This window comes from Coenobita brevimanus, chromosome 24 (assembly GCF_032717465.1).
Source record: "Coenobita brevimanus isolate Jiangsu-jjx chromosome 24, ASM3271746v2, whole genome shotgun sequence".
Classification (NCBI taxonomy): domain Eukaryota; kingdom Metazoa; phylum Arthropoda; class Malacostraca; order Decapoda; family Coenobitidae; genus Coenobita; species Coenobita brevimanus.
In genome coordinates, this window is record NC_136977.1 from 18,627,044 (window position 1) to 18,641,857 (window position 14,814).

General features: G+C 48.6%; 2 protein-coding genes across 2 annotated transcripts in view; both read right to left on the minus strand.

Moving 5' to 3' along the window:
• LOC145393435 (crustacean calcium-binding protein 23) overlaps positions 1 to 14,814 on the minus strand; it is a 176,603-nt gene that overhangs the window by 141,952 nt on the left and 19,837 nt on the right. The gene's annotated exons all lie outside the window — the stretch shown is intronic.
• On the minus strand, positions 8,748 to 12,827 carry LOC145393315 (uncharacterized). Its single transcript, XM_080267423.1, has 5 exons — positions 12,141 to 12,827; positions 11,268 to 11,979; positions 9,999 to 11,019; positions 9,719 to 9,967; positions 8,748 to 9,360 (listed from the first exon to the last, which is right to left on the minus strand). The coding sequence occupies exons 1-5, from the start codon at positions 12,825 to 12,827 to the stop codon at positions 8,748 to 8,750; spliced, it is 3,282 nt and encodes a 1,093-aa protein (XP_080123549.1).

Below are 14,814 nucleotides of genomic sequence, written 5' to 3' on the forward strand. Positions count from 1 at the left end.
GGTCAGTTGGGTACTTTCAGGCCATCAGGTTTAATTTGGCCAATCAGGTCCTCTCAGGCTATCAGGTCCAATCAGGGTGTATCAGGCCCAATGCACCCTCTTCACGTCTACTAATGCCCTCCAGGATACTTTAAATCAGTGCTTTAAAAGGCCCACTCAGGAAACGTCTGGTTCAGTCAGTTGAAATCGGGTTAGAGTAGGTTAACTCAAGTCGATACAGGTCAGTTAAGGTCCAAATAATTCAAAATAGTCTCCTACCGGCCATTTCTAGTCAACTGAGGCGCTTCACACCCATTCCAGCCCAAACACGTTAATGTACATTTGATCTATTCAGGCACAGTTAGATCAACTGAGGTTTGTTCAGGCACATCAGGCACATTCAATCACCACAAGTTATCTTAGATTCATTCAGGCCCATATACGTCCACCCTGGCCACTTAAGGCCCATAACAATCTTTTCAGGTTTAATCACGCCAGGTCATGTCCATTCAGCCCATTTATAAGTTCATTCACATCCATTCAGAAACACTAACGTCAACCTGTATCTATTCAATTTTTTTAGATTTTAACCATATTCAATTCTAACCAGGCAAATTTAGGTCCACCGAGGAATCAAATCAGGTTACAAGATATACCAACCTCATCATGATATACCAACCTCATCAAAATACATCGCTGCATTAAGTTCATATCAAGATTTTTTCCCCCCAAGAACTAGAAAGTTAACATCCACTGATCTCATATACTTTACTATGCATATAAAAATACTCGTATGTTTAGATACTGGTAGGTCTAAACGAGACTATATGCAAGGGCAAAGTGAAAGTATACAGTAGAACGACCTCACACCTACATTAGATGCAATAAGACTACAACGAAGCATTTCGTTCCAAATTAAACAGCACAGTAACGATGCCAATAAATAATAGCAACTTCTATGTACCTCACTCTATTATGATCACTCAGACAGCGCTTACCTCCTCTAGGTTTCAAAGTCCAAGAGCAAATTCAATAAAACTGCAGCTGAAGGTCATGCGTCAAGAACATACGAAGAAATTGAATTTTTTTTTCTAAGCAACATTATGGTCTTGATCCTACATCTCTTTCTTATTCCATTAATGAAATACGCATAATTTAGTGATCTTCACGCATATCTTGACCCTGATCTTTTTCGAACTAGATTTAATAATAAGTTCCTCTGATGATCCGCATTTATTATTTTAAATCTGGTATAGTTCCATCCGATGATTATTATACAATGCTGTTGACAAAGAAACAGACAGATAAAACCGAGCCAAACGTATATCCAGCTTAGCGGAGGAAATAATTAATAAACTGGTACAGTGTTCAACCTTGTCTGTTACGATCTGCTGCTGGTTTTAGCTACTAAACTGTAAAATTAGGAATATTCTAAACCTACTGTACAGTACATTACACAATATGTTCTCCTCCAAATCAGTAAATGTTTCTAAAATGTTAACCTGGAACAGTTTCTTATGTCTATGGACAACACAGCTAAACTGCTGCACATCAGAAATTTGGATTGTAGGTAGCCAAGTACACCGAGAGATGGAAGGGAGGAGGGGATAAGGAGAGGCAAGATCCGCCAATAAGCGTGTAAGTGGGAAGGAAAAAATAACTTTGTAGTAGTGCATCTCATGGGAGGGGAAGACACTATACAGGAACAAGTGTTAGCATTAATTCGGACCCTCCACCTGTCTCAACACTCACCCTTCATACATATCAATAAACCCTGGATCCACCCCTCACACGCACCCTTCATACACGTCAACAAACCCTCAGTCCACTCTCACACTCACTTTCGTATCATCCATCATCACTAAACCGCTTTTTTCTCAGTGCGTTTACTATTTCAGTCTTTACTGCTTAACCCCTTCACTACGACGACGTTACGTCGTTTTATTCTTGGCGCCACCATGTGATTTTATTCGGCGGTGGAGAGCCCACGGGTAGTTATTATTGAACGGTCTATTTAATCCCTTCAGTTCGAAAAGCTTGTCCTGAGCTGAATAAAACTGTTTGGAAATGGCTAGTTACCGGTACATTAAGTAATCGGATAGAAGGGCTTCATCTGCCATAACTTCCCTTCCCGTCCTTACTGCTCTTTCACTTTCACATCTGGTTAGATAAAAAATAAGTACTACGTGAACAATGTATAGTCCGTTTTACTTCTATCGCATTTCCTAACTACCACAATGCATGGTCCAACCACATCCTCCTCACTTTCAACGATACCTCAACACATATTTGTCCCAGAGATCCACATCCTTTCACAACCACCCTTCAGTGTCTATCTCAATCAGCATACATCCAAACTTGCATCTTCAGTTACAACTTCTGTCTTTCACATTGCTCATTTTTTTCACATTACAATTCGCAGTCCTGACCCATTTCATCTTCCTGGCCTTGACTGTCACCTTCATGTCTGTCACTATCAGAGGATTCCATAATGTTCAGTAAAGATACCAGCATAGTCTGAGTGGATTACAACCCAACCCAATGCCAGCCAAACGACCCACAAGGGCTGGACCTCAATATACCCTATTTGATTGACCTATGCAGCTGAGATGTATGGGGCGAGTAACATGTGTTTGAATCGCGGCTGTTGATTGGCCACCGATGATGTAAATCTACAGCTCTTCTTATTTTAATACACATACACACACACACACACACACATATATATATATATATATATATATATATATACTGTATATTTTAACTGCCTTCAGTAAAAGCAGCCAGATTAATTATGGAATAATTTCCGACGCTAAAGAGGTGAAAATTAGCTTTAAAAGTTTACTATTATCTTAGAAAAATAAACTTGATTATAAAGTTTTATAAAACGACGAGTTTGTTTGTTTGTTTGTTTAGATTCGTCCACCTTTCAGCGAAAGAGTGGACACGGGCAGACAAGAAGCCCGTCAGTGAGAAAGGGCGAAGGGTATGGTGAAAACGTGGAGGGTGGCTAAGAGGAGGAAGAAGGTGGAGATGTTTAACCCTTTAACTGCAGGTGTCATCCCAGAATGACATTGCAAAAACTGGACCAAACCGCGGGTGTCATTCTCGAATGTTTGTGAATATTTTGAATACAGCGCGTTTTTTCCGTGCGCCAATTGTTTCAAGGGAGAGTAGCTATTAAGTTCTTTCACTCCAGCCAAACCCCACCTCCCTCCTCCCACCCCCCGGGCCCCTACCTCCCACCCCCCGGGCCCCTACCTCCCACCCCCCGGGGCCCCCACCCCACCCCTGACCAAACACGCATCAGTATCTGTCCAGCTGTGTGAGTGACAACACCGCTGATGTGGCAGTGAAGTGCGGGCAATTACAGTGCCTTTTACCTGCCTCAGTGAACATAGAGTGGGTGTTTATCGTATGTGCAGTGTTCAGATATGTTTATAGTATTATTATCAGAATGAGGTTGGCATTTGGTAATGATGTGTGAGCGAAAAATAGTGATTACAACACCGCTGATGTGGCAGTGAAGTGCAGGCAATTACAGTGCCTTTTACTTGCCTCAGTGAACACAGAGTGGGTGTTTATCATATGTGCAGTGTTCATATATGTTTATAGTATTATTATCAGAATGAGGTTGGCATTTGGTAATGGTGTGTGAGCGAAAAATAGTGATTACAACACCGCTGATGTGGCGGTGAAGTGCGGGCAATTACAGTGCCTTTTACCTGCCTCAGTGAACACAGAGTGGGTGTTTATCGTATGTGCAGTGTTCATATATGTTTATTGTATTATTATCAGAATGAGGTTGGCATTTGGTAATGGTGTGTGAGCGAAAAATAGTGATTTTAGATCGCTCACATCTAATGGCACTGCCCATCCAGTGATAGTCAACGAAATCATGAAACCTACATCATTGCAAAGCCGAAGGTTAGTACTTTCTAATGGTACCTTATTTTTCGCTCTAGATTTATTCTGTGCAGAGTTATAAAGGTTTAAAGTTTGTTTATATTTTGGCTGGAACCCCCGCGGGAGAGGCCAGTCAGGGCAAAACAATGCCCGTGGTTAAAGGGTTAACCCGCCCCGTCCCGTCGACGTATGGGTACGTTGCAACGATTTGCATCTGCCAGTCCCGGCGACGTACCAGTACGTCGTGCAATTGCAATTTGCATAATTTCGACAATTTTCAAATTTCGCGCTTGATTTGCAGTACGTACCCTTGCATGACCTTCCCCTACCTGCCACCAGGCGGGGACACTCGGCGACCCCGCATGACCCGCGCTAGCCCACCACTTGTCCACTCACCCGGTAGCCACGGTCCCCGGTAGCCACGGTCCTGCTCAGACATGGCTAAGAGAGGTCTCTCAGACAGCGAAATTCAAGTCACCCTGGACACCTTTACCGGCGACAGTGATTCCCCACTGGACGACGAGGATATGGACAAGGATTATGTGCAGCCAGAGGAGGAAGAAACCACCAGCAGTGACAAGGAAGTTCCGTCTCCCAGGAAGCGGCAGTACGTGACTTACCGTGCTGCTAGAGAGGGGCAGGAGGCAAAGAAGGCACGTGCTATATCCTATCCCTATCCCCAGCATGATTTGCAGCCAGAATTCGAGGACGAGGACGAGGATGAGGACAGAGCCGTGGGACATGCTGCCACGTGGTATGGACGGGAGGTGATTACACATCGTGGCCCAGAGCGCACACCACGTCGTATGAGCAGGAATGGGCCTAGCATTCTGTTTGGGGAGCTAGGAAGTCAAGTGGAGGGAGTGGGGAGTGAAAGGGAAAGTCCAGGGAGGATTAGGGAAAGTGAGAGTGACGTGAGTGAGTCATTGCTCTCCCTACGTAGTGTGAGGCGGCGTAGTGGATCACGTGGGCCAGTGCGGGTGCGTTCCTTATCACGTGGGGTTGTGAGGGAGGGGGAAGGTGGGGAGGAACCACTCCAAAGCACGTCTTATGCTCCCCAATATCCCCTAACACGTGGTCGAGCTAGGTTGCGTGAGAGAGCACGTGGTGTTGTAATGGAGGGGGAAGGTGGGGAGGAACCACTCCCCAGCACATCTTATGCTCCCCAATATCCCCTAACACGTGGTCGAGCTAGGGTGCGTGAGAAAGCACGTGGTGTTGTAATGGAGGGGGAAGGTGGGGAGGAACCACTCCCCAGCACGTCTTCTGCTCCCCGATATTCCCCTATTTCATCCCCACAGCCCCCTAATGTTCCTCAAGGCCGTAAGGGTAAGGGAAAGGGAAAGGGTAAAGGCAGAGGGAAGAGGAGTGACAGTGGGGAAGCCCTCCGCACTCCTTCTCCCCCACCTCCCCAACCAGAATCTCCTCCCCACCCAGACGAAGGCGGTGATGGGGCTGATGGGGACGAGGGATTTGTGTCGTGGGATTGGGAGGATGGGAGTGATTTTTCTCCCCTCATTCACCCCTTCACTGAGCAGGGGCGATCTGGCTGCATTGCACCAGGAATTCACCGTAATTCCACCAGGTTAGATTTTTTCCACCTGTTTTTCAGTGAGGCATTTGTGGATCAGATTGTATACCAAACAAACCTGTTTGCAAGCACCCAGCGCCTAGAGAGTGAAAGATTGGGAACAAGGAGTAGGCATTCTATGATCTATGATTACCCTGTCTCCCTTCCAGAAATGTTCTTATTTTTTGCCCTGGTCCTTTTGATGGGTATTATAAGAAAGAATAGAATTCCTGCTTACTGGACTAGGGACCCTGTTATGTTTACCCCCATATTTGGTCAAGTGATGAGCCGTAATCGGTTTCAACAAATTCTAAGTCGCCTCCATTTCTATGATGCTCATGACCCTGCAAATGCAAACAACACTGATAACATGAGGCGAATTCGGTTGGTCTTTGATCACCTCAGGCAAACCTTTCGTTCCTCATTCTATCCCTATAGAGACCTCGTCATAGACGAGAGTCTCGTGTTGTGGAGAGGCAATATTTCATTCAGACAGTATATACCCAGCAAAAGGCACCGTTTTGGGTTCAAGATCTTTGTTATGTGTGACTGTAGGACTGGATATGTGCAAGACATAGTCTTGTACACCGGTGCACAGACAGACATAATAGAAGATCGAAATATTGGACTGTCGGGAGCAGTGGTAAAGACGATGATAGAAGACTACTTTCATCGTGGTCACGTTCTCTACCTCGACAATTGGTACACTAGCCCTCTTCTCGCTCGTTATCTTCACACACATGAAACGGGAGTCTGTGGAACCGTAAAGGTGAACCGGCGTCACATGGCCAAGGCAGGGCGGAAACTTGCAAGGAATGAGGTTGTCTTCTTCAAAGCCAACAACATCTTTGCAACAATGTGGAACCACAACAGAGAAGTAAGCCTCTTGTCCACGGTTCACCGCCCCTTGATGCACCGTACTGATTCAGTAGATTACCGTAGCGAGAGCAGGCGTCGTGTTTGGAAACCTGAGTGTGTTCTGGATTACAATATAAACATACGCCTCGTGGACCAGTCAGACTCCATGATATCGACGGTAGAGTGTGCCAGGACCACGATGAAGTGGTATAAAAAACTGTTCTTTCACTTGCTAGATATCACTGCTCTGAATTGCCACCACCTTCACGCCATGACCACAGGAGTTCAGGAAACATTTGAAGGGTTTGTGAGGGAGCTCACAAGAGAAATCTTTGCAAAGTATGCTGTTGAAAGGCCCCACCATCGCACCCGCACTGCCCATATTCCCCAAACTCCCCAGAGAATATCCGGCCGCCATTTCCCCACTCCTATCCCTCCCCAGCCAAACAGACCTAGGCCCCAACGCAGGTGTCACGTGTGCAGTAATTCCCAGGTGAGACTCACGACACAGAGGAAGGACACCCGTTATGAGTGCGTGCAGTGTGACGTGGGTCTCTGTATTCACCCATGTTTTAGTGAATATCACACGTTGATGCAATTTTAGTATGGTGTGAATGCGAAAGGACGCTGAAATTATGAGGTAAATGCGACAGACAGACGCTCAGTGAAATTATCAGTCATGTTGATCTCCAAATATTAGTATAAAGTGCATACGGGTAGAACATAAGTGAAAACATTGTATGTAAGTATATAAATCTGCCCTAAGTTGAAACTTACATAGCGAGGGTTTTATGATGCGATATTCTGTCGCTCAGTGCAATAAATACGGCCCGTAATTATATAATTATTATTATGGGAAATTCTTACGGGTATAATATGTTCAAATTATTGTATGTGATGATATATATTATAAGTCAAATATTCATAGCGTGTGTATAGAGATGCGATTTCCTGACGCTCAGTTGAATGAATAAGGCACGTATTAGTCAAAATAAAAGTCAGCAAGTGATAAAGTGAATAATTAGTATATAAGTGTGTGAGTGAATTAGTATATAAGTGTGTGAGTATTATGTTTGTCGAAACATTCCTTGCGAGAGTATTTTCAGGCGATATTCTCACGCTCACTTGAATAAATAATGGCAGTAAGTATGTACAGTGCATTATAGGGGTGTAAACGTGTGTAATGTAAGTGGGATTTTATAAGTGGAGTGAATAAATAAAGTAGATGATGAAACACGAGTGTTTGAGATCGTGGTTGCTACGTGAATATGCGCTAGCATATCGCTAAATGCCCTCGTAATGAATGAAAATAATTGAAAACCTTTACAGTGGTGGAGGAAAGGTTCTATGTAAAGGGGAAAATAATTGGAAAGTGATAAAACAATTTGGTATGTTGAAATACGAGTCATAGCGAGTGTGCTTACTAAGCTGATGTGCGCTATACTTATGCTGCATGTCATCATAATGAATGAAAACATCTGAAAACACTTACAAACAGTTGTAATTGGTAAAATGTCATTGAAACAGAAGTATACAAGTAAAAAAATGATAGGTTGACTCATACCAGACACTTAGCATATAGCATGTTACGACTCGGACCAAACTGGCTATGCTCGCGCGATGGTACAATGCTTATTTTTCATATATATGTGTCTGAAATCCATTATATTGTTACTGTTATTGTTTATTAGTTCAAATTCAATAAATATAGAGGTGTTGTGTGTTGTTTCTCCCATTATTCCTTACCAAAGAAAACGTAAACGCATATCCAGCCCATTAGAGAACACCATACCTGCGGGGGGGAACCGCACCTGTACGGACCACTTATAGACCGCGGGAACCACTCTCTTTGTGATTTTCCTTCATTTTTCGACCTAAGCGGAAGTTTTAGCAAAAAAAAAAAAAAAATTTCCAAAAAGGCTCGGGACTGGGGGACGTCATAGGTGCGGAAAACCTCGGGACGTGACGGGTTAAAGAGGCAGGGAGGAGGAAGGTGATGAGTGGGTGTTGCTGCAAATGCAGCGGGCTTGGGGGAATGAGTTGTTCTGATGCAGGCAAGAGAGAGCATGGGAGAAGGGACAGACTAAGTGAAAGCTGAGGGAAGTATAGGTAGGTCAGGGATGGCACGGTGAAAAACAATGAGTGAGATGACTGTGAGTTGGCTAGGATGGTGGGGCATAGATGGAGACAAGGCGGAGGAGGGAGGAGATGGGGGAAAGGAATATGATTTCGGCAGCAGTATGAGCTCTAGAGACTCTCCTGATAAGGTAGGGAGAGATAGCAGTGCAGAGGGAGGCGGTGGCAGGGCAATCAAGGATGTAATGGAGCAGGGGCCAGTCGTCTGTGTGGTGACAGTGTTCACAAGGCTCAGGGTTGTTGCGGGTGATTTGGGTGAAACAGGGGTAACCAAGGCGGAGTCGGTGAACGCGTTTCGTTAGCAGGTTAGGTGTGGGGGGGGGAAGAGAGGCTGTTCGTAAGCTGTTGCTCTAGCAAACCAAGTGGCTGAGTAGGAGCCCTCTGCAACAAGGACTTCGTGATTGGCGATTGTGAGGTCGTGGATGGAGCGTGCAATTGCATGGCGTGTGTGTGAGAGACTGGCAGGGAGAGGGAACGTAATGTGGGGGAGAGTGGTAGCAGCTCGGGCAGCAGCGTCGGCACACTCATTGCCCGAGATGCCTACATGTCCAGGCAGCCAGTGCAGGAGAATCTCACCCCCGTAACGAGAGATGAAGTCAGCCGCAGCGTGAATTGAGGTCAACAGGTGAGCAAAGTCAGTGAAGCGTCTGGTGCAGAGACCATACAGAGACCAGAGTGAGTCAGTATGGATGACCACGTGGAGCCTACGATGCAGTAGAGCATGATGTAGGGCTCCTAAAATGGTGACCAACTCTGTTTCATACGTGGTGGTTCCTGTATGAAGCCGCCAGGTCTCGACCAGACCATCACTGACGAATGCAGCACCTGCACCCCTCAGGTGAAACAGACCCATCTGTGTAATATTCAGAGGTGTAGGGTAAGCGGAGGGATGAGATTCTCTCGAGGCTTTGCTGTCGGAGAAGAGAGGGAATAGCAGCTCTGGGGACGTTGCTTGCAGGGGCCAGACAGCATATGGCAGGGGGTTGCCAGGGGGGAGAGGGGGAGTAGTCAGGATTGTGTGAGTCGGGGCCTTCTTGAAGTATGGGTGATAGGCCAAAGTTGGAAATTGTACTGGTGATGCAGTGTGCCCAGTCCTTTCCAGGATGTGGGTTGGGAGGTCGTGCTATGTTTCTCTGCAGAAGGATGGAAACAGGAAGCTGAGGCCTCTGTAGGCATAGTTGAGCTACAGTTGCTGCCGATCGACTTCGTATCCTGTGCATAAGGGATGGAAGGCAGCTTTCGATTCTGAAGTTTTCCAGTCGCGTCCACATGGGGGCTCCCAGTATGACACGCAGTGCCCTGTTCTGCAGGGTCTCTAATGACCGGGACTGGGCCTCAGAGAGCCCTACAAGACAGATGGCGCAGTAGTCAACTAAGGAGTGTATGGCGTGAGAGTAGAAGGTTTTGAGTACAGGACTGGACGCACCCAGAGATCGGCACACAAGTGCTCTGAGTGCATTGATCCTGGGAACGGCTCTCTCCAGCAGATAGCGGATGTGAGGGGCAAAGGACAGGCGGCTGTCAAACCACACCCCCAAGTATTGGTGACTGAGAAACTAGTTCCAAACGATGTCCCCCGAGGAGAGGGCGCTCTGGAGGGCGCATGTCAAAGCACATATATTTGGTCTTGTCGAGGTTGATCTTGAGACCAAGTTCACAGCACCTATCATGGAGGACGGTAAGAGCAGCCATGGCCTGACTGTGCGAGGCTCTGCGGGAGAGAACAAGTGCCAGGTCATCTGCATAACAGAGTAGCGTGGCGTTGCGGCCGAAGTTGATGGACGGCAAGCTTTCTACAAGGGAGTTGAAAAGGAAAGGGCTGAGCACACTTCCTTGTGGAGTACCGTTGGAGTGTGGGTAGGAAGGGGAGAGCTGACCCTGAAAAAGGACACAGGCAGCACGGTCAGTGAAGAAGTCTCTGATCCAAGGAAGGAGTCTGCTACTGACTCCCTTCTCAGCAAGTGCTGCAAGGACGGCTTCAGGGTGAGCCAACTTATAGGCTTTCTCTAGATTGAGGAAGATAGCAGTTCCTCTGCCACTTCTCAGCTCGCCTAGAAACGAGGCAAGGCACTGGGGGGCACTGTGGCCGGGCAAGTAGGCAAAAAGCCTAGGGTGCAGAGGGCCTAGTTTCCAGGCGAGGCTAGAGAGAACCAACCTCTCAGCTGTTTTGGCTATACAGCTGAGGAGTGATATGGGTCTAATGGCAGCAGGGTCTTTGGGCTTAGGTATGGGGTGAATAATTGCATTCTTCCACGATCTAGGATGTTTTCCTTCCTCCCACGATTGGTTAATAAGGTTGAGCAGAGCGGTTTGGCCCCTCTGTCCCGATCTCGCTAGAAGAGAATAGGTGAGGCCATCTGCCCCAGGGGCAGTGTCCTTTTTGCCGAGGAGAGCACTCCCCAGTTCTTCAAGAGTGTAGGGGCAGTCAGTGTCATCAGGGCGCGAGCAGGCAATGTCTATGGAGTCCCTTCTGGGGCCAGCAAGGAGCACCTGCTCATCCCTGATGGACTGGGGAAGGTTTGTGGGAGAGGTTCTCTCGGCAAAGAGGACAGCTAGTCGATTGGCTTCTCCTGCAGGATCGGGGTGAGGGGGGGGGAGGGCGGTTTATTGTGGGAGAATCGTCTGATCTTCGTTCATATCTCCTTCAGGGAGAAGTGTGGATCGAGAGATCTGTGCCATCTCATCCAAGCCTCTTCCTTTAAGCGTTGCTTTTCCTGTGAGACGTGGTGCGCAACTGCAGCCAGGTATTGCCTTGTGATGTCAGAAGGCCCTCTCCTGTGAGCTTTGCGGGCTGCATTAAGCCTATGGTTGAGCTCACGGACTCTCTCATCGTAGTACCAGTGGTCTTTGACGAGAGAGCGTGGTGGCCTGGAGAGGGGTATTGCCTGTGCAGCGGCGTGTTTGAGTGCGCTAGTGACGCTCTTGGCATGATCATCGAGGGAGGGAGGGGGCACGACATTGCTGAGTAGAGAATCAACAGTCTCCTCATACTCTCTCCAGCGAGCCTTGCATAGGTTCCAGCGAGGAGGGGGGGTGGCAGGGGGGTGGGAGTAGCAAGATTCAGTTGTCACTATGCCAAAGTGGTTACTAATGAGGAACTGATGTGGGAACCAAGCAGAGTCGCTGGCAAGAGCTGAGGAGACTAGTGAGAGGTCTAGTCTTCCACCACGAACGTGGGTGGGTTCGGAGGTGTCATTCAACAAGGTCACGTCCGGTACTTCCTCGAGAACATAAGCGAGGTGTCTCCCAGCTTCGTTTGCTGGAAGAGGAGAGGAGAAGATGTGATGGTGCGCATTGAAGTCGGCACCAATAAACATGGGTTCTGCTGCTGGCAGGGTCAAGATTTCACCGAGATTGAGAGTGCCTTCATGGCTTTTGTATATATTGAAAATGTTTAAGGAGGAGGTGGCGAGGCACAGGACCACGCCCTGCACCTCGACACCCTCCCCACAAAACACAGGTGGTAGGTAGACAGTATGGGGGATGTGATCCTTAATGAAGATTGCACATCCCCTAGAGGCACCTGGGATCTGAGGGAGAAAGTGGCCCTGATAACCTCTGAGTCTTAGAGTGGAGGCCTGGGGAAGAAGCGTCTCCTGCAGGAGGATGACATGAAAGTCATCCTTAGCAGCCACCTCTTGAAGGTGGGCTAGCTTACTTCTTGCCCCTAGGCAGTTCCACTGCAAGATACGGAGGCTTGGTGTTGGTTGTCTGGTTTCTGCTGGGGAGGAGGGCGAGGTAGCCCTTCCACAGGATTGGCGGGAGGTGTCGGAGTGGGCTGGTCGGGAGTTGGGGGGGATGACACCGGGATTAGGGAGGGAAGGTTCTCCTCCACCACGCAAGTGATGATCGTTTCGACCACCCCTTGGAGTGGGGTTGGGTCGAGTTTTGTATTAATGCGGCCTGCCAGGCTCTGGGTGAACAGCAGGGCAAAGTTGCGGAGAATGGAGCGCAGGTCCCCCACGCAGAGAGAAATTGTATGTGGGTCCTGTTGGGCACCGTTTGAAGATTGAGGGGGCTCCTGAGGTAGAGCTGCAGGTGGCTGGGAGGTGGTGGCTGGGACGGCTGTGAGGGTGGTGAGGGGATGAGCAGAAGGCACAGGAGGGAAGTCTGCTGTGGCAGGAGGGGGGGGAGGGGAAGCCTTGGCCTTGGTTTGGCTGCCCCAGATGAAGGTGCCTGGAGGGGCCGGGAAGGGGTTGGCTTGGGCCTTCTCCTGGACCCAGGAAACCTGATGAAGACGGCCTTGGTTCACTAGGGTGAGTCTGGCAGGGCAGCTTGGGTGCCAGGCGTGATGTTTGCCTGCACAATTTGGGCAATGGGCGGGGATCGACTCGCCTGCCTTGAACCGGGCAAGGCAAAGATCCGTGCTGTGTGCCATGCTGCAGATTCCGCAGGTGTAAGGGCGGTTGCAGGTGGACTTGTGATGCCCGAACCTGTGGCATCTGAAGCAGCGGAGAGGCTCTCGGAAGTAGGGGCGGAGATGGAACGTCCCCCAGTTCCCCAGAGTGAGCTCTGGGATGAGAGGGCCTCACATGGTGATGAGGACTTGCTGAGTTTCTTCCCTGCTCCGTGCCTTTTGGCACCGTTCGGCGGTCTCCACTAGGTCATGGGCTAGTAGCATTTCTACCGGTATGTGACGAGGATATCCCATAACTATGGCCTTTGTGGTTTGACTCCCCAGGGTGAGCTTGGTCATTTTTACAGGGAAGGCCTCGTCCTGTGCGGTGGCTTGAGGGAGGTTATAGGTCTCCTCGTCCAGGGGAGTCAGTACAGAGCTCTCGTTTTTGGCCATAGTGTTGGAGCATCGGAGACCTGGAAGCTTTGCCTCGACCGCTGCCACAGCTTCGTAGGAGATGGTGACGCCCTCTTGGAGGGCAATGCAGAAGACTGGGAAGTGGGGGGGGGAGGAAGAGGGCGAGAGGCCACCGTGACAGATGGGCGTGGCTGGTTTTGTTGGGGTCCGTTGCTTTGTGCAGGGGGGGTGAAGTTTCTCTGCTTGGGCTTCTTTTGTCTCTTGGAGACAAGAGTGAAGCCGTCATCGTCAGTGGCTGCTGTGGGAGGTGAGTTAGAGGCGTGAGATGAGCTGAGAGTGGGCTCAGGGGCAGACTCTGGGGCAATCTCCATGCCTTCGAGGAGTCAAGCTGTCTTCAGTGGGCGGTGGGAGGAGGTGGATGCAGTGGCGGAGGTTGCAGAGGGGGAGGAGGTGGAAGCATTGTCACTGCTGACAGGAGCAACGAGTGACTCCTCAATGGAGTCAGAGCTAGAGGAGGAAGGGTGCCTAACACGCTTGGTGATGGGGTGGGGGGCCTTCTTTGCAGTGGATCGGGCGGTGGTGGCATTAGGGGGGGCGGGTGGGGGGGTGCGAACGAGGCGTGCTGGAGGAGGAGGGGGGGGCGGTGGAGGAGGCGGAGGTGGAGGTCGCGGTTGCGGAGGCCTTGGCACGTTGCTTGGGGGTGGAGGAGACACGCTTCATCGTGGAGGAGGGGAGGCGTGGGCGTGAGGCACCCGGGGGTCGTGGGGGGGGGGGTGCCTGCATGGCTAGGCCACACAGGCAAAGGAGATATAAATATACTAGGGGATAATATATATTATCACAGGGGCAAATGCGAGAATATATATACCAGTATATGTATATACAAATGTGATCTTAAAACCTCAGGGCTGAAATGTACATTTGTATAAATACAGAAAGCACATTATCAGCACAGAGAGCAGAAGGCACACTCATATATATATATTAGCTATGTATACTCCGGCACAGACCGAGGGAACGTATATACTATAGGGTAGTATAGATATATCAGAAAGCAAAAGGTGTGAGCAGGACGGTGTGATGCAAAGAAAATATATATATATATATATATATATATATATATATCACGTCAGTGTAAATTCGCCAGTGAGGGGAAGATACACAAACACTGAAAACAGGAAATATATATATATATATATATATATATATATATATATATATATATATATATATATATAAATAGAAAAGCACACACAGGCGGGGAAAAAAAAAAAAAAAAAGAGAGAAACGACAAACGGCCAAAGGTCCCTACAGTGATGGGGGGAGGTTCTCCCCACCCTCTAGAGGGCGCCGTGAGAGACCCCGTCACTGCCCCGTGAGGGTCAAGCCTAACCCTAGCCCTAACAGAAATGCCGCCCTCACCGCCTCCTATAACCAGGCCCTAAAGGCCCCCCTTCATGGAAATGCCCTAACGACACTCCTTCAGGGTTCGGCGTCGTACTACGGTGCGAGACACTAACGGCAGGCCGTGAAAAACACGAAAATAAAAGCAAAAAACTCCCGAGAGCAAGAGCAGGCTCTTAGAAAGGCAGGGAGAAAACGCTGAGCAGTA